The 22,871-nt window shown below is 46.6% G+C and overlaps 1 protein-coding gene across 1 annotated transcript in view; it reads right to left on the reverse strand.

Moving 5' to 3' along the window:
- Positions 1–4,411: 4,411 nt before the first annotated feature.
- Positions 4,412–22,871, reverse strand: part of LOC127574992 (Golgi resident protein GCP60-like) — a 68,770-nt gene continuing 50,310 nt past the window's right edge. Inside the window, 5 exon segments of the mRNA XM_052024569.1 lie at positions 4,412–4,640; positions 13,110–13,394; positions 16,921–17,080; positions 18,077–18,251; positions 20,282–20,440. Of these exon segments, the coding sequence (XP_051880529.1) occupies positions 4,429–4,640; positions 13,110–13,394; positions 16,921–17,080; positions 18,077–18,251; positions 20,282–20,440 (991 nt within the window). The 3' untranslated portion in view covers positions 4,412–4,428.

The following is a 22,871-nucleotide window of genomic DNA, read 5'->3' on the forward strand; positions in this document are numbered from 1 at the left end:
CCTCCACATAGTGAAGAATGAAAGTATTTTAAAACTACAATGGTAAAATCATAGCGCAAGATGGTGGGTTAACACCATCTTTGAGGATGACCAGGGGTGACCAATAAATGCAGCCCTTTCCACCCACATGTACATCCCCAGAACAACTAAAAGGATGCACACAGCAAAGAACTTAAACATAGAAGACAACAGCAACAGACAAAGTGCTGGAGGGACTCAGCAGACCAGGCAGCATCTATGGAAGGAAATGGACAGTTGACATTTCGGGTCGAGACCTTCACCAGTACAGATGAAGGGTCTAGACCTGAAACGTCGACAGACAATTTCCCCTCCACAGACGCTGCCTGATCCACTGAGTTCCTCCAGCATTTTGTGCGCTGCTCCAGATTTCAGCATCTGCAGTCTCTTGTGTCTCCATAGCAGATAACCAACTGGTTATTTATATAATTAGCAAACTTGAAACTTATAATTAGTGAAGGAAGCCTGTCTCCTTACCTGAATATGTGCAACACCAACACTTCATTGTCTATCCTCTTCTGGCCTCTAAGAAGACCTACCTAGCAAGCCACTTGGTGGTATTGCATCACTGCGCCACTGTGGAAGGAAGTATCTTGCCACACTGACGGCAGCTTTTCAAGAAAACAGCAGCTTAGTATCAGCACCTTAGGGCAAGGCGAAATGGACAATAAATGGCTAAAATTGTGATATTCTCAAGCATCAATCCAAATTCCGCAAACGTGGGTGAAACAAAAAAAGCAGTTTGTTAGAGGTTGTGACTATCACATAAGTGTAGCCCTGATTCTGTTACTCCAGAACAGAAAGAAGACAGGTCCGTTGACATATCCATTTAATCACTTCTTTAACACCTCAAACTTATGCAAACGTCACCAAAAAAAAAGGGAGGGGAAAATAAGACTGCAGATAAACATATTTTAATTGAGATTAAATATATTATTGAAGAAACAGTTTCTGAAATTGCACCGGTCATTTTTTTTTAAAAACTCACGGCAATAAAATCTTCCCGAGTTTAATATCCTGGGAAAATCAGGCCACATTTCCAGCAACAATCTCTGCCAAGTAGGACCCCCCGTTACATTTCCATTTCTCTGAACATTGGAATAATGCAAACCATATAAAACAGCTAGAGGTGTCTAATTAGGAAAATAGCTGTAAATACACACAAAAAGGGGAACATTATGTACAAAACAAGGGTTAAAAAATTATTTATAAAAGAGAATGAGAGAGAAAAAACCACACACTGTCTGTAGAATAAACTCCACTCTCAGAAATGTACGGATCACAGCCACGTTGTGTGGGTACAGCAGGACCTTGCTACCGGAAATGAAAGCATCATCTCTAAAGCTAATCCCAAGTTACTACTAATGTGAATGAGGTGCCTTGGTGACAAAACAGAAACCTTCGCAACAAGCCACGATATTTGGAGGGCTGCAAAAACCAGGGATGTCAGTAACGAGAAACGAGCACTTAAATTATAAGGGGGGGGGGGGAAAGAGAGAGAAATGTGCATTTAGTGCAAGTCTGTCTCATTTCTGTTACTGATGCAAACTTTTTTTTAAAAAAAAGAAAAATGCATCAGGCTGGGCTCTCCAGACCTGATGTCCAGAGCAATTTGCTGATATTACAACTTTTATCATTTCTTCTTGGGTGCTCACAGGGAGAGACGGACACTAATTTTAAAGGGACAGGCCAGGATAGCAGTTGAACGTTGTGACTCCAGACCAACAAGACCATGGGGGATTCCTCTACGTTATAAGCATATACTTTAAATATATATATAATTAGAAATCACCATTCAGCCTATACAGTCACAAAAATATATTGCTTTGTTAGAAATAAAAAGGGGGAGAAAGGTTTTTAAGTGTTCACCTTTGAGAATGAGTACAGCAAGTTGTAGCTTTCCTGTCTCAGGTAATGGAGATGAGTCTTCATGCTACTCAGTTACTGCCAGCAGGCAGCCCAGAACATGGAGGTCGGGGGACCTAGCTGCTAGTATTTCCATTCCCCTGATATTTGTTCCTCTGCTTATTGCTGGTACTGATTCGGGGTGAGCCTGTAATCGCACGGGCAGCCCCCAGTTTGCACCACCTCATCCAAGAGGTGATTTGGCACACTTTAGCCTAAACTGGAGTGGAGTGGAGTTCCACCTGGTCTTTAAGTGTACCATGTACAGTGTTCACATGCAGCTGAGCCCTCCACGGTGATAGGCGCTGACACACCGGAGCAGCCTTAGTTACTGGTGCTTGCTTGCGTGGCTACAACAGCAGGCTCGAAGGGTTTCAATGGGGAATATCCATGTGCGGCTCATGAATGGGAGTGAGAGTGGGGTTGGAAAGGTCGGTCTTCGGCTCCCCACTGTGCCTGTTCAAATGGAACTGCTCTACTTTCAAAATGGCAATCCATCTGAAAGGCACCTTAAATGAAGCAACCTTGGACTCCAGACTGACAGGTCTATCAGGGCACGCATTTCTTTCCCTGCATAGGGAGCACACAGTTCCCGGGGCACCACACCCCAACGATTATATTGTCATTGGAGGAACATGCAGGACCAACCTCTTCCCTGGTCTTTTCCAAACTGAGATCTGCCTTCTCCACCACCACCCGCAATCATTCCCCATTTTTCTCTGGCTTGCTATCCTCGCCATCTTAATGAAAGGAGAAGCACTGGACAAAGATTAGAAGTAAGAACTTTTAAAATTTCCCCAGAGGCAGCCCCCATTTGAGAAGAGCTTTATTGTCTACAGTGAACATGAAGTCAGGTAACCTAGCTCGGGAACTTTGTATAGGATTTACTGTATCACGAGGGGTTTTGGTCAAGGCTAACATTAATTCTCCTGCAATCTCTAGCCAGCAGTGAATAGTCCCATTTCCCCGAGCTGGACTGGTTACCAGTTAAGGTGTTCAGACTGACTTAAACCACGGCTTTACCTCTAGAGTGTGTATCTTTTTTCTTTCCAGTCAGCGCATACAATGTGGCAGTACATGCTGCACTGGGAGGGTCATCAATTGTACTTTCACCCCGGCGATCAGCAGATCCTTCACCCACATTATTACTGTGCAGCCGGGATCACAGGATAGCAATCAGGAACACAAATTCTGCCGGTTTAGTCTCTGTTAGAGGAAAGATAGTCTCTCGATTCCTGAGACCAAGTATCCCGGGAGAGTGGAGACGCACAAGCTATCGTCGTAGTTGGTCCAATTCAGGGTTAATTTGATTTGTACCCCCTGAACATTAATCTGTGTGATGGGGAATAATTCACATAGGGCTATCTGTAACAAGGTGAAACACAATAAAACCAGGTGAGAGACTGCAAAAAGTATTCCATTAGCCAATGCTTGCCCCTGCTTCCAGTGGCTTTGTGTAATGGCATCGGCTGTCCTCTGGAATGAGATGCAAGTTGAAGAGCTCAGGCAAATGCCACTCCGGCCTCGAGGCTCTCTGAAGGTCGAGTCTTGCTTCGGCAAATGGCACCAGCGTCGCCACTGAAGGAAGGGGTACTGTGGAAAGGAGATACTTTCTGCCAGACTACACAGGTGCCAGAAACCCGCCTGGGCAGCAGGCGCCTGCGATTCTAAGACTGAAGCAGTTGAACAGACAGAAAAGAGGCAGCACAGTTCCTGACAACCAAGGGGGATTCCATCTGGTTTTGTTTCCAAATAAATTCAAATTTGGGAGGAGAGGCCCCCGAACGTTGAACGACTGGATCAAGCTGCCCCACTGACAGATCATCCACTGAATTAAATATGAATTTTGGCCCCAGTAGCAGGATGCCCCTTAATGCACAAAACACTCATTCACCTTTGCCCTTCCAGCCGTTTCCCCGCACACCCTGAATCTCAGATGCCCAGCCCATGTGACAGTGGTTTAACAATTGCCAGGGGAATGACCGATACAGATCTACCAACAAGTAGCTCCATTCAAGAAGCAAACCAGCTGTCAGTTTTGAATACCAGAGAGTCTTAGGGATAAAAATTAAAATGGGGAAAGCTGCAGGGCTGATTGTACTGTACAACTGTGCTTGTGGCAAGGTTACTCATTCAGGCATATCGGCAACATACATATTCCCCCAAGTATTTCTTCCTTAAAACTCCTCGCCTCCCCAACCCCACAGACTACAGCCCAGTCTTAAGAGGACATGCCAGGCTACAGAGGGTTGCATGAACCACTCCTCATAATAGAGCACAGACATTCATCGGCAAAAGCATTAACTGAGTATAATAATGATGCCAAATACATCTAATGAAACCAATTCCTGGCAGTGATTCTCATTACTGCAGTAGCAAGATCCTTCACCCAATTTATTATTATATAGAATGATTTAGATAATTATTTCAATGCACAATGTGCAAATTAAGTTACAAAAGAAAGCAGAAACAAAAGCAAACACCAAGCGATGGTGAAGCTTGGTTTTATCTGGTATAATATACTCTGTAGTAAACGGTTTTTGACCTCCACAGTGAGTAGGAGTTGTCAAATTTCAGGAGGTAGACCCCTCGGCCTGGGTACTGATGGGATCCGGCGTAGACTTCCTCGTGACAATCGCGTCTGTAGACCGGCACCACCTCATCTACCTGAACTTTGCTGGCGCCCTTCTTGGCCTTTTCTGCTTCGCTGGGGCTCCCTGGAGAAAAACAAGCAAACCAATCTCAGGACTCGCAAACATTTATTATCGTTGCTTCTCTTCTACTAGGAGCTTCACAGTGCGGGAAGCCATTCAAGTCATTGATTCAATGCTGGCCCCTGGGAGAGCAATCTTGCCCCATCCCTTTCCCATAACCTGCTTTCAGCTGCCTATAATTTCCCCATTGAAGGTCCTGATTGTTTCTGCCACCCATACAGACAGCAAATTCCAGATCGTAAAGTAATTCCTCATATTTCATAGCATCACACAGCCCACCCGATCTGTGCCAACCATCGTACCCATTTACACTAATCCTGCACAAATCTCAACTTAGCGTCCCCCACTGTTCCCCCAGCCCGGCTCTGCCTACACACTAGGCATGTTAACCTACCCAATCATCTTTGGAAGGCGGGAGGATATCTGAATACCTGGGGGAAAATGCACACGGTCACAGAGAGAACAAGTGAACTCCACAGACAACTCCAGAGGTAGAGTCATGGAGTTGGACACCACAGAAACAGGCCTTTTGGCCCAACTCATCCACGCCATCCAAGGTGCCCATCTAAGCTGGTCCCATTTGCCTGCCTTTGGCCCATATCCCTCTAAAACCATTCCTATCCATGCACCTGTCCAAATGTCTTTAAATGTCATAATCGTTCCCACCTCTACCACTTCCTCGAGCAGCCTGTTCCACATACTCACAACCCTCTGTCTGAAGAAGTTGCCTCTCAGCTCCCCTCTCACCTTCAACCTGTGCCCTCTAGTTTTAGGCTCCCCTACCCTGGGAAAGGGACTGTGACTAATCCCGTTATCTATGTCCCTCATGGATTATATATTAAAAAAAAACTATAAGTTCACCCCTCGGCCCCCTGCGCTCCAGGGAAAAAGCCCCCAAGATTGAACTCGGGTCTCTGGAGTTATGAGGCAGCAGGTCTAGTAGCTGGGCAACTCCTTTGCTTTATTTACCCATTATTTACCCATAATTATAAAATGCACCCCCAATCTTTGACCAATCCATTCATGAGAATATCTTCATTATACTTATCCTATTTAAACCCATCCATCATGATCTTGGACACCTCAATCAAATCCTTCTTAAGGTCTTTTAAGGTACCAAGAACACAACTTTTCCCCAGTCTAAACTTACAGCTGAGGTCCCTCCTCCACAGAATCATTCTAAATCTTTTCTGCACCCTCTCTCAACCTTCACATTCTCTGCTTTTGAATTCTGCGCCTCCATAACGAACCTGACATTTACCGACAGCACTCTCAACATGTCCTGCCGCTTTCAAGGATTTGTGCACAGGCACCCCCAGGTTCTGCATATCCTTGTAAATCTACGTGGTCCTTCCTCATTCTTCCTGCCAAGATGCCAAAGGATGGCAAGAGGCTGCAGAGGGTTGGAGACTCAGCCAGCTCCATCACGGGCTCAACCCTCCCCACCATCCAGGACATCCTTCAAGACACGGTGCCTCAAGAAGGCGGCATCCATCACTAAGGACCCTCACCATCCGGGACATGCCCTCTTCTCATTACCACCATCGGGGCCTGAAGACCCACACTCAACGATTCGGGAAACAGCCTCTTCCCCTCTGCCGTCAAGATTCTGGATAGTCCATGAACACTACTTTGTTATTCCTTTTTTTTTTTTGCACTATTTATTAATTTTTGTAATTTATAGTAATTTTACTATATATGTCTTTGCACCGTACTGCTGCCGCAAAACAACAAATTTCACATCATACAAGTCAGTGAGAATAAATCTGATTCTGATTCATCATTTAATGCTTCTCTATATCAAATTTCACCTGCCACTTACCTGCCCATTCAACAGACTCCCTGCAGGTCTGTTACTATCCTCAGCACTTATCACATCTTCCTCTTGACTTTCAGCAGTTCAAAGGGACGGGTCCCTCATACACTCCGGATCACTCACCTTCATCACTGACTCCTCTTCCCACAACTTCACCTGTACGCCTGCCCTTTTAACTCCTTTCTTTGCACCTTCCAGCACCCCAGACACTTCCAACTTGTTTTTCTTTCACTGTTTTCTATTTTTAAAAGTAAAGGTAAAGATCCTTGCCTCTGAACCCGACAGTGCTGACCTCCGCTCTTGTACTATTTCAACGAGGGCACTTTAGTACGTTTATACTGGCCACCTGCCCTCTCTATTAGTGCAGATGAAGTGTCTCGACGTGCAAAGTTAACTGTCCATTTCTCTCCACAGATGCTGCCTGACCCGCCGAGTTCCTCCAGCAGCTCATTTTTTGCTCCAGATTCCAGCATCTGCAGTGTCCATTTTAGTAAATCATTGCCCAAGTAGCTGCTCAAATTGATGAGAGAAGCTGGGAGCAGTGGGGTGTCTGGCAAAGCTTTTAATTGCACCTTTTTAGGGGAGGGGGGTGAAAAGAGGGGAACAAATTGGGGGGGGGGGGGCTAAGCAATCCCCGTCTGCCCTCACATCTGGTCCTCACAGATGTGTTGTGCTGTGCAAAATGGAGCCACATAGTGCAAGTCAGACTCCTGACTGGTGGAGTACAGAGACATAAGGCAGAGCAACAGGCCCTTCGGCCCACCATGTCTATACTGACCATCAAGTACCCATCCCATTTACCAGCACTGAGCCTGTAGCCTTCTATGCCTTGTCGATTCAAGTGCTCATCTAGTTACTTCTCAACTGTTGTGACAGTCTCTGCTTCCACCAACCATTCAAGCGGTGCAGTCCAGATTCCAACCACGCCTCTGGGTGAAAGAATTCTTCTTCAGAGCTCCTCTACACCTCTTCTCTTTAACCCTAAACCCATGTCCTCCAGTTTTAGATGCCTCTGTTCTGGGGAAAAGTTTCCTACCATTTATCCCATCCATGCTACTCAATTTTGTAAACCTCCAAAAGGTCTCCTCTGCTCCAGAGCAAAGCAAACTCAGTCTATCCGGTCTCTGTTATTGTTACCAGATAGGTAGACCAGCTCCCGTGCAGGGCTTACAGGCACAGACATCTGTCTATCTGCATCTCCTTCAGCCCTGCTGCCGTGACCATCTTCTGCCACTTTGTATACAAACAAACTTCAAAGCTTTCACAACCATTGGCAACTTTGAAGCGCAGTCACAATTAGACCACAGAAAACGTAGCGGCCAGTTTGCCGCAAGCTGTGTGATAATGATCAGATAATCTTGACTAACGTCTGAGGAATTAATATTAGCCTGGGCAACAGGAAGAACTCTCTGGATCCTTTTCAAAACAGTGCCACCGCTATTTAACTCCACGAGAAAGAGCAGACAGGGACTTGGCTTAAAATTTCTCAGCTGAGTCTTTTAACACTGAAGCACTCCCTCAGCATTACAGTGCCAGACAAGATTAAGTGCTTGAGACTGGAGTCTGAACTGAGCCCACGAAACTTCAACTCAGAGACTAGACTGCCACACACCGAATTACACGTGAAACTCAACTAGGTACTGACAAATTCTCGGCACCAGGAACAATATGGGTGAATGCAGCCAGCAAGAAAATCTCATTCCAAATCAGAATCAGAATTATTATCACTGACATAAGTTGTGAAATTTGTTGTTTTGCTCCAAGAGATCTGCCACAACCTAAACATACTGACTGATGCTGGGACAAGAAATACTCCAATACCATTCACAAAGTGAGTTTGAAGCACAGGAGCTGGAATAATTGGACAAGACTGTACCCAAGCTGCCCTCCTCGACTTGTGCCTGCATGGTTTAACTTTATTCCACATACGACAATATGATGTTCATCTTCTGTCTCATTTAAGCCCAGCACAAACTCAGTCCACTTTCACCCTTGGGTTAAAAGAGTTTTGGTTTGGGGTCCACGTTATTGTCACTGACGCACCAGCTAATAGGGGTGGGGCTGCTGTGTCAGATTTGCCATCTCCCGGTTGAGAAGTTAAACCAAGGATCAACATTCCTGTCCAGAGAAACAAAAAAAGATCCTATGGCACTAATGGAATTAGAGCGAGTGCATCCTGGCCAATGACCTTCTTTAAATTAAAGTAAGGACTAAAAGTCCCGAGGCCCTGCTGCAAATAAAAATAGCCAGTGCATTTTCAATAAGACGCATTTACGTAGAGACTTTTAAAGTCCTTTACAACCAATGAAATAGTTTTAAAGCCCTTTACAACCAATGAAATAGTTTTAAAGCAAAGTCCCTACTATAATGTAGGAAATACGCAGGTCAACAATGTGAAAATGACAATCTTTTTGTGGTGGTTGGGGGATAAACCTTATCCAATGAGACCAGGATAACTTGCGTGCTCTTGAAACGACAGTGCATCCTTCAGAGTAGACACAGGCTCTCGATTTAACATCTGATCCAAAAGTTGGCTTTTCCATCAGTGTGGCACCCTTCAGTGGTGCACAGAGGCTTTTGGGTGTTGTTCAAGTTGTTGGGGTGAGCCTTCGATTCAAAACAGTTTCAGGTTTGAGACAAGAGTGCTACCAGCTGAGCCAGAGCCGACACCATTAAGCTGCTGTCATTCATATCTCTTAGTTACCCACATCACCTTACAGGTCAATTATTGCTAACTCCCCCCTCCTCCTCCCCATTCACTTGTTACCTCCACTTGACAATTATAACAAACTTCTGGCCTGCTCCCCCGCTGTAAACACAAAACACTCCCCTCTAATCACACAAAACATACCTCTGACCCCGTCACTATTGTTTTATTCATGCCTTTAATCGGTTGACTACATTGGCTCCCAATTCAGAAAAGCATCGATTTTTAAAAAAAATGTCAGCCTTGTTTTCAACATCCCTGCAACCCTAACCGTCCGGGTCACTGCCCCTCAACTAGTGCCACAACACTGAGACCTCTGCATTCCTCCAATTCTGCTCTCCTGTATCCCAAACAAAGACTGATGGAAGAGGCCTTAAGATGTAAAATCCCCTCCCTAAAACACTTCACCTCTGCCTTCTACCCTGTTTTGTGCTGTCGTGCTGTATGGTTCTAAGACATTTCTTAAAACTCTGGGGCACTTCCAAGGCATATCACAGTTCTACCTAGAAAAGCAAATCAGCCTAGCTGTCTCCAGTAGTCTGTTCCCTAATAGTCATACAGCATGGAAACAGGCCCTTCAGCCCCACTCATCCATGATGCCCTATCCAAGCTACACCCAACCATTTGCCAGTGCTTAGCCCATAACCTTCTAAACCTTTCCAATCCATGTACCTGTCCAACTGTCTTTTAAAAGTTGTTATTGTAGCTGCCTCAAACAATTCCCCTGCAGCTCGTTCCACATGGATACCACCCTTTGTGTAAAAAAAAAGTTGTCCCTCAAGTTCCTATTATCTAATTCCCCTCTCACCTTAAACCTATGCCCTATAGTTATTGATTCTCTTTCCCTGGGAAAAAGACTGTGCACATACACCGTATCTATGCCCCTCATGATTTTATACACCTCTATAAGGTCACCCCTCAGTCTATGCTCCAAGGAATAAAGTCCTGTCCAACCTCTTCCCATAACTCAGTCCCTCAAGTCCTGGCAACATCCTTGTAAATCTTTTCTGTGCTCTCTCCCGTGTTTAATGACATCTTTCCTATAGCAGGGCGACCAAGACTGAACACAATACTCCAGGTGCGGCCTCACCAGTGTCCTGTACAACTGCACTATGATCTCCCAACCTTTCTACTCAGTGCCCTGACTGATGAAGGCCAGTGTGCCAAAACCCTTCTTCGCCACCCTGTCCACCTGTGATTCCACTTTCAGGGAACCACGTACTTGAACTTGAAGGTCCCTCTGTTCTACAACACCCCCCAGGGCCCTACTGTTCACTGTGAAAGTCCTACCTTGATTGGACTTTCCATATTGCAACACCTTGCACTTATCTGGATTAAACTCCATTTGCCATTCCTCCACCCATATACCCAGTTGATCAGGATCCCCCTGTAATTATGATAATTTTATTCAGTGTCCACAAAACCACCTTTTTAGGCTCTTATTGGTTACTGGTGAGGCTGGAGGGGCAGTCTCATTATAACTGACGTCACTTATGCAAGTGGGTATATCATCACTTCACCCCAAATTTGCAAGCCAAGCCAAGGGCAATCTACCCTTAAAAGGTAGCTAGATCCACATATGCAGACAGTCCAGTGCATTCATCACCAGGATGGACCAGGTGAACTTAAATATATACAAAAGCTGAAAATGTCAAAAACGCTCAGCAGGTCAGGCAGCATCTGCGGAAGGAGAAACAGAGTTAACATTTCAAGTCGAAGATCCTTCATCAGAGCCGGAAAAAAAGGAGAAAAGAAGTTTTAAGTTTCAGAGAAGATCAGAGGAGTGACGGATAGGAAAAGAAGTGTTCAGTATGCAGGGTGCGAGTCCAAGCATCCTGTAGTTTGCCACTTTAATTCCCATTCGCACTCTGACCTATGGGTCGGTGGCCTCCTGCACTGCTACAATGAGGCCCAACACAAGCCCAAGGAACAACATTGCATCTTCCGTCTGGGCACATTGCAACCTTCTGGACTCAGTATCGTCTGTGTGTGATATTGGCTCAGTTTTTTTTTATTTCCCTGTCCATTAGCACTGCTATGTGCAGCACATCACACTGTCACCCTCTTGCCCCATTAATAACTCATCACCTTGGCCCACCCTCATGCAGATATTCCCTTTCTCCTGTCCATCCCTCTACAACTTAAAAACTTTTTCTCTCCTTAACAGTTGTGACAAAGGGTCTTCGACCCAAAATGTGAACTGTTTCTCTCTCTGCAGATGCTGCCTGACCTGCTGAGATTTTCCAGCAGTTATTTCAGATTTCAGCAATTTTTTAAAATTCTCATGAGCTTCATTAAGTACATAACCCATTCTGACTCTTTCAATCACCACACTACCAATTTCTGGCTGGTAAATCATAGATCATTTGGCCCATTGGGCTTATAGAGTCAAAGCTGTACAGCAGAGAAAAAGGCCCTTTGGCCCACCATGCCTATGCCAACCATCATGCCTATCCATACTAATCTCACTGGCCTGCATTAACTCCACATCCCTCTATGCCCTGCTCACTCAATTACCTGTTCAGATGCCTCTTAAATATTATTAGTGTTCCTGCCTCCAACCACTTCCTCTGGCAGATAATTCCAGACACCAACTATCTCCGTGTGAAAGAAATTACATTTAAACCTCTTCATTCTCACCTGAAACTTGTGCCCTCTAGTTTTGACACCCCTACCATGGGAGACAGTCACTGGCTAGCTACCCCATCTATGCCCCTCATGATTTTACATTTCTCTCGAATGTCACCTCTCAGCCTCCCTCGCTCCGGGGAAAACAGAGCCAGCCTATCCAGTCTTTCCTCATAACTAAGCCCTCCAATCCAGGCAACATCTTTGTCAATCTTTTCTGCACGCCCTCAAGCTTAATCACGTCCCTTAGTGACTAGAACAGCACACAATACTTCCAGTGCGGCCTAACCAACATTTTGTACAACTGCAACGTGACATCCCAACTCTGCTCTTCTGACATGATCTTAAACCATGACTAAATGTGACGCAGTGTGCTCTGGGCTCCTCTGCTGGTCTTTCAGCTGGAACCACTGCAACCAGCCATAGTGTACTTGGGCTGGGTAGTACGTAGGGAGGGAGGGAGTGAGGCAGGGAGTAGGTGTGTGCTCAGGAAGACAAAGATCAGGGAGGCTCCCAATTATGTAGAACAGTGCAGCACAGGAACAGGCCCTTTGGCCCATGATGTTGTGCCGAACTAATTAAGCTAATGACACCTAATCCCTTCTGCCTGCACATGGTCCATATCCCTCTATTCTCTGCACATTCATGAGCCTATCTAACAGCCTCTTAAACACCTCTATCGTATCTGCCTCCACCACCACCCCTGGCAGCACATTCCAGACACCCACCACTCATGTATAAAACCTGCCCCGCAAATCTAATTTGAACTTTCCCCCTCTCACCTTAAATGCATGCCCTCCAGTATTAGACATTTCGACCCTGGGGAAAAAGATACCGGCTGTCTATATCTCTGCCCCTCATAACTTCATAAACTTCTATCAGATCTCCCCTCAGCCTCCTCCGCTCCAGAGAAAACAACCCAAGTTTGTCCAACCCCTCCTTATAGCACATGCCCTCTAATCCAGGCAGTATCCCGGTAAACCTCTTCTGCACCCTCTCCAAAGCCTCCACATCCTTCCTGTAATGGGCCGACCAGAACTGAACGCAATACTCCAGATGCGGCCTAACCAGAGTTTTGTTCTGCTTTCCAGTGACGATAGTTAGCCCCTGGTTTCTCAGCTGTCAAGTCCTGCACACTGCCTTAGGGTGAGATAGCAGAGAGCCACCAGCACCCATGGAGTCTGTGCCCACAGGACGTGAATATGCAGTGCCTGGAACAGGAAGGCACCCCACTCTCAAATCATAAAAGCACAGCAAGATTTAACAGTTTAAGCTGTTGGATTCTCTGCCCCACCATCAGTGGAGGCAGTGGCCACAGTACCTTCATCATCCTCTTCATCGTCACTGGACTCGGTGACGTGCACGCTCACAGTGGTGTTCGGAGAATCCGTCCATTCAAAGCACACGCCAAAACCTATGTCATAATTGTCTGTGGCAAATTCCCAGAAGAGGTAAGAGCCCTCCTCGTGCGTGGGCACCCGCACCGTCACCACCTCTCCCCGGCCCACCGTGATGACCGAGTCAGCATCCTGTCGGATCTTCTCCTTGAAGTCTTTGATTTGTGGTCGGGTCCACATGGATGGCGCTGCTATCACTGGAGTTGCATCTGCGGGAGTACAAATACAGGATTGAACTCCGATAGAAGTAGTTAAAGACATCTAAAGACACTTGTACTGAAAGCAAGTAGGCACTGAAGTCAGATCTGCCTTGGCCAGTTCTTGGGGGTAGGGGAGGGGAGGTAGTGGTGGCTAAAGGAGGAGGAGAGAAGCTTTTGTGTGCCAAAGCATCCCAAAGAATCCCATGGGAACATTACTGAAAAAAAAATTTCCTGGGGAAGAGGAAGAAAGTTTAAAGGAGATGTGCAGGGCAGCACATCACGGAGCCTCCCCTCCTTGTCTATACTTCTCGCTACCTCGGTAAAGTAGCCAACATAATCAAAGACCTCACTCATCCCGGACACACTCTCTTCTCCCCCCTCCCATCGGGCAGAAGATACAAAAGCCTGAAAGCACGTACCACCAGGCTCAAGGACAGCTTCCATCCTGCTGTTATCAGACTATTGAACGGTTCCCTAGTACGATAAGATGGACTCTTGACCTCACAATCTACCTTGTTATGACCTTGCACCTTATTGTCTGCCTGCACTGCACTTTCTCTGTAACTGGAACACTTTATTCTGCATTCTGTTATTGTTTTACCTTGTACTACCTCAATGCACTGTAATGAATTGATCTGTATAAATGGTGTGCAAGACAAGTTTTTCACTCTACCTCAGTACAAGCGACAATAATAAACCAATTCCAATTCCAGGGCTAGTTTTTTTTTAAAAAACACAGAGTGGTGGGTGCCTGGAACAGACTACCAGGGGTGGTGGTGGAAACAGATACAATAGTGGCATTTAAGAGGCCTTTAGATAGGCACATGCAGAGAATGAAGGGACGTGGAGAAACAAAGGACTGCAGATGCTGGAATCTGGATGAAAAAACCACGATGATGCTGGAGGAACTCAGCAGGCCAGGCAGCATCCGTGGAGAAAGGCAGGCGGTCAATGTTTCGCGTCAGGATCCTTCAGTCCTGCTTTCTTCCACGGATGCTGCCTGGCCTGCTGAGTTCCTTCAGCATCATCATGTTTTTCATAGAAGGATATGGATCACGTGCAGGATTTAGTTTAATTTGGCCCTAATGCTCGGTGCAGACACCATGGACCGAAGGGCATGTTTTTATGCTGTACTGTTCTATGACAAAATTTGACCAAGGCGCACGAGAGGTTAGGGCAGATGACTAACGGCTTGGCCACAGGTAGGTTAAGTGGAGAGTCCTCTTGCTTATGGGATGGAGCAAACCATCATAAGGAGGAGAACGAAGGCTTGAAAAATCAGACTCATTCTCAGTACTTTCGGGAGGCAATTAAAATCTTAGCAAGCAGTCTCAAGTTTTTTTTAACCAATAAGACTCACTGGAGCAAGGAGCAAGGAATACAAAGGCCATGCCATACTTTTAAGGGAAGCACTGGTAAAGGCTGGAAGCAAAGGGATTTGTCAGGGAGGGGGGAGGGGGAGAGAAATTTACCCGAGGAGCAAAAGGGGTGTGCATTAGGATGCCGGCACCTGCTCAAAAAGCCAGCTGGTTGTTGTCGTCACACCTGAATGGCCAAGTGGTTGACACACGGGATGGCACTTGTGCAAATGGCCATCCCCTCAAGCCCTACACCACCACCCCCACTGGTCTGAGAGAGAGAGAAAAACAAGTATGGTAGAAATATAAGGATTTTTATACCAGTATAGCCTGCCCAAACTGGCTCACGTAATACAAAAATAACAGCAATTAATTCTGCATTAGAAGACCTCTTGGTACATTATGTGTAATATTTGCTTGGCAAAGTGAGCTTAGAAAGGAGCTTTGGTTTGTCAGCAAAGACTCTTGCAAATGTCTATAGACGTACGGTGGGGAGCATTCTGACTGGTTACATCACTGCCTGGTATTGAGGTTCCAATGCACAGGATCGCAAGAGGCTGTAGAGGGTTGTAGACTCAGCCAGCTCCATCGCGGGCATAACCCTCCCCACCATCGAGGACATCTTCAAGAGGCGGTGCCTCAAGAAGGCAGCATCCGTCACTAAGGACCCTCACCATCCAGGACATGCCCTCTTCTTGTTACTACCATCAGGGAGGAGGTACAGGAGCCTGAAGACCCACACTCAATGATTTAGGAACAGCTTCTTCCCCTCTGCCATCAGATTTCTGAATGGTCCATGAACACTACCTCGTTATTCTTTTTTTTGGCGCTATTTATTTGTAATTTATAGTAATTTTCATGACTTTCACTGTAGTGCTGCTGCAAAACAACAAATTTCACATCATGAGTCAGTGATAATAGCCCTGATTCTGACTCCGTAGGTATGAAGGGCTAAATTTTTCATCATGCATTGTGAAAACTAAGATTTAACACTGGACCTTTTTTATATTTAAGTTCTCAAGTCGTCGTATCACATGATCTTCAAGACCCAGTTTACCTGGGTGATGCATACAGTTTGGCAGTAACAGACTGGTCCAAAAACTGGCCAGCTGCCCACTGCAAAAACAAGGCTTGGCAATGCACAGGGGCATCAGCCCAATGACATGATCCAGGTCAGGAAACCAAGCCAAAATATTTCAGATTTGGTAAGCAGGAAGGAGCATAGTTACAGACTGCAAGAGAACATGCACATTCCAGGAGAATGGGCAGAAAAGAGGCAAATATTGCAAAGTCCAAAATGTGATAAAGTTGAAGAATAGAGACCCAATGGCACATATCTGAAGGGCATGCAGCAGGGATATGGGTGCACGTCCTGCATAAAACTTTGAAGGTGTTTAGAGAGTGGTTAGTGAAGGATACAGGATCCTGGGCTCCATAGATGAAGGTATTGAGTACAAAAGCAGATAAGTTACATTGAACCCACTATTAGGATAATAGGAATGCTGTGTCCAAATTAATCACCACACTTTAGGATGGAAAGAAACTGAAGAGGGCACAGGTACGATTCACGGGTGATGTAAGATTTCAAGTACAATGTTAGAGTGGAGAAGCTGGTGTTATTTCTTTTACTTGGGAGATTTGATTGAGGTGTACGTGACAATGATGGGTTCAGCTAGGGTAAATAGAGAAAGAGAGCACAGAAAGAGGCCCTTCGGTCCACCACATCCACGCTGGCCATCAACCACCTGTCTATACTAATCCCATTTACCAGCCCTTGGCCCAAGTTGCTCCCATTTAGAGCTGGCTCCACGATCAGGGAGCACAGGTTAAAGTGAAAGGCAGAAGAAACTGTGGATGAGGCGAGGAAATTTTATTTGTCAACTTGAGAGTGGTTATTGAGCTGGAACTCAATGCCTGCAAGCGTGGTGGAAAACGTTCCAAAGAGAACTGGGTAGACACAAGGGAAAATGATTTGCAGGACCATGGGGAAAGAGTGGAAGACTGGAACAGGACAGGACACTTTGCAAGGTGCTGATACAATCTCAGTGGACGCCTTCATGCCATCAGCGAGAAAACCTAAAACATAGGCAACAGGGGTTTCAAAGGAATATGCAGTGTCTTCAGGGAGAGGATCTGCGAACAGGGATCAGTAGGTGTTAATAAACGCAAATGCCTACCTTTTGGTCCATTTTCCAGTACTTCTTCTGAAGATTCTGGCTCGGGCTCTTTCTCTGAGCTGTCTGTATGTGTGGCTGTCTGTCCGTTCACTGTTGGGACCTCTCCAATCCCAATGTGGGTTGTTGATACTATTGGTTCCTGCTGTTTCTGTAGTGTTGCCTGAAAGGACCAAAGAAACAGTCTGCTGTTATTACCTAAACATAATTAATAGGAGGCCAAAAATCCAACAGACACAATTAAGGAGTTTTCTAGCACTCGATTCCACTAATATTTGGTGGAATGGCATTTATTTTCTCCCCTACCATTGAAAGCTCTCATTTCTCAGACGGGTAGCTGTAAAGGTCCTGATCACCTGGTGCAGGTTATCTGTGTCCTTGTGGTTTATTCAAGCTGATCTTGCCCAGCCACACCACGAGTTAAGTTTCTAAGGGTGGTTTCTGGGATGACGGCCATATTTGCCCTCTCAGTCAACAGCCACCGAGCCTAACTACTGCATCCTGAGACAGCTGGATGTGAATTTTAGGAAACGCGCGATTTGTTTGACTCAGTTGTTCCTTATATAGTAACACTGAGGACTTCTGATCAACTAGCAAGCAGCATGCCCTGGCCATGTGGTTTACTCAGTTGATTGGGGTGGGGGGGAAAAACCATCTGCAGGTTGCACTCTTCCCAACACCAATCTCCTAGACCAAATCACAACTTACTTCACGACAATAAACCTTTCATGCCTCGGTGGAATTAAACTCCTGCGGAGAACCCAACCGGGCCCCGGGAAATATTTCTTTGTCAACTCACCATAACCCAATGCTCCCTCTAGCTTCAACTCACATTCCACCTTTCCAATCGATTTATTCCATGACTGCTGCCGTGTAGGATTACTACAAATTCTGTCCGTAACACTTCAGTGATAATTTCACCCTGCCTGGGACATGAATTTTAATTCGGTCCCCTCAAAATTTAATGCCCAAATAATTTCAACCCACCTCAGTTGACGAGAGCACTATTAGTGTGAGCTCAGGAACTATAAAGCTGGAATTATTATAGAAGGTGGTGTGGCATTTTTCACATGACCCTGAAATTAAGAGGATCGTCTCCCTTTTTGTTTTGAATCCCCTGCCCTCTTTATTGTTTGTTGTCCATCAGGGCCACTCTCACCTGCTGCTGTGCTATCTGCACCTGGTACAGCTGTTGCATGTACTGTTGATAGTGCTGCTCTTGAAGTTGGCGAATCAGGAGTTGCTGCTGCTCGAAGTTGCCAGGATACTGCTGGGCTGCATACTGCTGGAACTGCACTGCAGTCTGCGCGTTTAAGGCAGCCATGATTTGTTGCCTGAAATCAAAAATTCACAGAGTAAGGTCCCAGGTTAAAGCCTTGTAGGTCCTCACAAGATGCCTGCACTTCTTAACCACTCCTTCCAATATCTGCTGGATAAGTGCACTGCCTTCAGTGTGGTACAACTAACCACACAGGCCAGGAAGGTGCCAGGTTCAGCAATCTCACAGTCAGTAGGTTAGAGCCAGGAACTTTCCCAGTCTGAGTCAAGTTGCTCCAAAGGGCTCTGATATCATCTCCGGCAATAGGATGGAAGTTGGTCAGAGTTCCTGAGCCGACCACTATTCTACTCAAATGGTGGGTCAACGACCCAAAATCGAGCACTTTTGGAATGTACAATGAGACTGGAAATTAACACCCATCAGATTAGATATCTTTATTAGTCACATGTACATCGAAACGCAGAGTGAAATGCATCTTTTTGCGTAGAGTGTTCTGGGGGCAGCCCGCAAGTGTCACCACACTTCTTAAGCAACTTAAGGTTGGGTTTTTATCTTGCTGCCATGCATGGATACATGAAAGACGGCAGGCAAAAGATTAAATAACACAGTGGAATATTCAACACACACAGTACCGATGACTGTTGGAAAAGGACGCAAGAAAGGTATTCATATCAGAGTCCTACAGCCACCATGTCCATGATGACCATCAAGAACCCATCTATACCAATCCCATTTACCAGTACGCGGTCCATTGCCTGCTAAGGCTTGGCAATTCAAGTGCTCGTGTAAATACTGCTGGGAGAGCCTCTGTCTCCACCAACCCCTCAGGCAGGGCGTTGCAGATTCCTGAGTGAAACGAACGTCCTCAGAACCCCTCGTGACTTCGCAAGACATTGCGCAATGAGTTTTCTTTTAGGCTCTGACGAAGGAAAATGAAGCAACTACTGTGCAACAGCACGTCCTCAACAACAAAGAGATGACCACTTTTATTTTTGCCTTCAGTGGTATTTGAGGAAGGAACGCTGGCCGAGACAACCAGAGAACTCTGGACATTCTTGTATTATCACTTAGTAAAATAACTGAGTGGCACAAAAGAGCCTCAGTTTAACATTTCACTCAAAACATAAGATCACTTGTAACACAGCACACCCACGGGGATATCAGCCTGGATCAGGAGCAAGAATTGACAACCTGACCCAGGGTCAAAAGAGTTACCAAAAGAATTTAAGTGCAACATGGGGGTACAGCAGTTAATTACAGCCTCATGGTTACCAGGGACTATGTAACAACTGCAATCTCTTGTACCTTCATGTAACATTAATATGTTTCTTCAATACCAATAAAATTGGACTAGATGGCGGGAAGATCCACGCTGGTTTAAACAGCTCGGATCAAATCCTCAGCTTGAGGTGTTAGCTTTCACAGACATCATTTGTAGACAACAGCTTCAGTTGTAAGGCAGTCTATCATGTGGTGCCATTTTAGTACAAGTTCATTAACAACATTTAAAAGGTACTTGGACAGGGACATGGATAGGAAAAGGTTTAGAGCGATATGGGCCAAATGGGACCAGAGCTTCCAACCTGAACTACAATAGTTTCATTTTAGTGAGGTGACAAGGAGAAATGTAAACTTAGTGCAAATATCAGAACTGGACATCGTGCATTCAGAAGGGAAAGATCCTGCCTAGCCTACTTCCATTAGGCTTATCGACAAAGAGTCCAGCTATTGGGGGTTTTCTTTTGCCTTGCAGAGAGAAGGTCTTAGGGTTCAACCCCATTCCAAAGTACAACATACTGGTTGACGTTCCTCGTACAGCACTGAGGGATGGCACACTGTGGCACCCTCTATTCTCTTGGGTAATATACAAAGAGCCAATGATTTTAAATGCAGGTCGAATGGGCTGAATGGCCTGTTTCCCTGCTGTACAAATCAGGGACTGTAAAACAGCTGCCAAGAACCTACCACGTTGAAACAATAATGCCAAGTTTGACTTTAACACGAGCAACGCCAAAGATCCAATGAGTAGGTATAAGAATAAAGCTCACATTAAAACTAGTGAGCTTCACCTGATGAAGATCTTACTTTTGTTGCTCCATTCGAAACCGTTCTTCCTCTAGATTTCTCCGCTCCTCTTCCTCCCGCCTCCTTTTCTCCTCCTCCTCCCTTTGCTTCCTCTCCTCCTCCTGCCGCGAGCGCTCCCGCTCCTCCTCCTCCCTACGGCGCCGCTCCTCCTCTTCTCTCCTGCAGAGGGGGGGGAAATAAATCAGGGTCAGCAGCAAAACAAAAGTAGTCCGAGTGCAAGCGACTGCATACATTCAGTATGGATACAAGCAGGCACTTCAGCTTCTGTAGGGCCTTCAGAGAGTAAAACCTCCCAGTGCCACAGAGAAATTATTAGCAAAAATATGTCTCCAAATCCAGCAATCATAGAGGCAGATATTAAACAGCCTCTTAAATGAGAAATGTGGAGAGATAATAGGGAGGGGATTCCAGAGCTTAAGGCAACTGAGGGCATGGTTGCCTACAGTGGAATGAAAGAATCATGGATGTGCCATTGGCCAGAATTAAGTTGAAGGGCTGCAGGAGGTCATAGCGTTATACAGCATGGAAACAGGCCCTTCGGCCCAACTTATCCATGCTGATCAAGTTGTCTACTTGAGCTAGTCCCATTTCCCTGCATTTGGCCCATACCCCTCTGAATCTTTCCCATCCATGTACCTGTCTAAATGTCTTTTAAATGTCGTTATTGTACCCACCTAAACCACCTCCTCTGGCAGCTCGTTCCACATAGTCACCACCCTCTGTGTGAAAAACTGCCCCTCAGATCCCTTTTACACATCACAGGGAAGAATTTGAAAACATAGATTTGGGGGGGGGGGGGGGTGGGGGTGGTGATGGGGGGGAAGGAGAAAGGGAGGAGGGGAGGAGAAAGGGAGGAGGGGAGGAGAAAGGGAGGAGGGGAGGAGAAAGGGAGGGGGGAGGAGAAAGGGAGGGGGGAGAAGGGGGGAGGAGAAAGGGAGGGGGGGAGGAGAAAGGGAGAGGTGTAGAGTTTACAGCTAGAGGGCGGAGAAAGGGAGGTGGGGAGGAGAAAGGGATGTGGGGTGGAGAAAGGGAGGGGGGAGGGAGAAAGGGAGGGGGGGGGGAGAAAGGGAGGGGGGAGGGGAAAGGGTGGGGGGGAGGAGAAAGGGAGGGGGGGAGGTGAAAGGGAGGGGGGGGAGGTGGGGGGGAGGGGGGGAGGAGAAAGGGAGGGGGGAGGAGAAAGGGAGGGGGGGAGGAGAAAGGGAGGGGGGGAGGAGAAAGGGAGGGGGGGAGGAGAAAGGGAGGGGGGAGGAGAAAGGGAGGGGGGGAGGAGAAAGGGAGGGGGGGGAGGAGAAAGGGAGGGGGGGGGGGAGGAGAAAGGGAGCGGGGAGGAGAAAGGGAGCAGGGAGGAGAAAGGGAGGGGGAGGAGAAAGGGAGGGGGAGAAAGGGAGGGGGGGAGGAGAAAGGGAGGGGGAGGAGAAAGGGAGGGGGGGAGGAGAAAGGGAGGGGAAGGGGGAAGGGGGAAGGAGAAAGGGAGGGGGAGAGGGGAGGGAGAAAGGGAGGGGGGAGGGAGAAAGGGAGGGGGGAGGGAGAAAGGGAGGGGGGAGGGAGAAAGGGAGGGGGGAGGGAGAAAGGGAGGGGGGAGGGAGAAAGGGAGGGGGCAGGGGGGAGGGGGGAGGGGGGAAGGAGAAAGGAAGGGGGGGAGGGAGAAAGGGAGGGGGAAGGAGTGGGATGGGAAGAGGTGAGGCCACGGACAGGGAGGTGCATGAACCAACTGTAGAGGGGGATAGTGCAACCTAATTCAAACGGGAAACTGATAGGTAGTTACCGGGGAAGGGGTTGAGGAATGCATCGTTGGCACTGAAAGGAAATGGTACATCACGGCGCAAAGAGGAACCAGACGAAGTAAAGTGGGTGGAACTGTGCATTACCAACCTGCTTTCTCAATTCCAGGACACCAGTTCAAATCTACTATGGATCTTTAAGTTTCTGCCCAATTACAATAACTTCTTCTAAAAATTGATTCTATAAAGACAGACTTCAAAGAACTGAGCTGAAGCAGAAGCTTACAACATCTCAGATGAAACTAGAGCAGAGTTTAGATTTATTTGGGGAACAAGGTGAATAAATGGATCAGACAACCCGAAGACTGAAGGTACAACATCAGTTAATTCATGACGGAACTGGATGACTATCTTGGCTACCCTGATTTTCGATTCCACCCCTCCCCAACCTGCCCATCTTCCTCCACCCCTCCTCAGTCCCACCAATCACCTCGGGCTCCTATCTCACCTCTCCCCATTATACTGAGCACCTCTCCCTCCACTCTCAATGAAGCAGGGTTTCAACACAAAACATCAACAATTCCTTCCCCCTCCCCCAGGTGTTGCTGGACCCACTGAGTTCCTCCAGCAGATTGTTTGTTGGTCCAGATTCCAGCATCTGCAGTCGCTTGTGCCTGGATAACTATCTTCCCAGAGAGGGACAGAGAGTTATAATTTCCATTTGATTTGGCAGCTGAGCTCTGTAATGCAACTTGGAAGTGCCAGTTTGCAACACAGGGAGTGACTCATGTTAACTTTGTGGATTCTTTACTCATGCACTCCCAAACTAATCCCACTGCCCTCCACTGCCACAGGTCCATATCTTCTGC

The sequence above is a fragment of the Pristis pectinata genome, chromosome 10 (genome assembly GCF_009764475.1).
Source record: "Pristis pectinata isolate sPriPec2 chromosome 10, sPriPec2.1.pri, whole genome shotgun sequence".
NCBI classification, from domain to species: Eukaryota; Metazoa; Chordata; class Chondrichthyes; order Rhinopristiformes; family Pristidae; genus Pristis; species Pristis pectinata.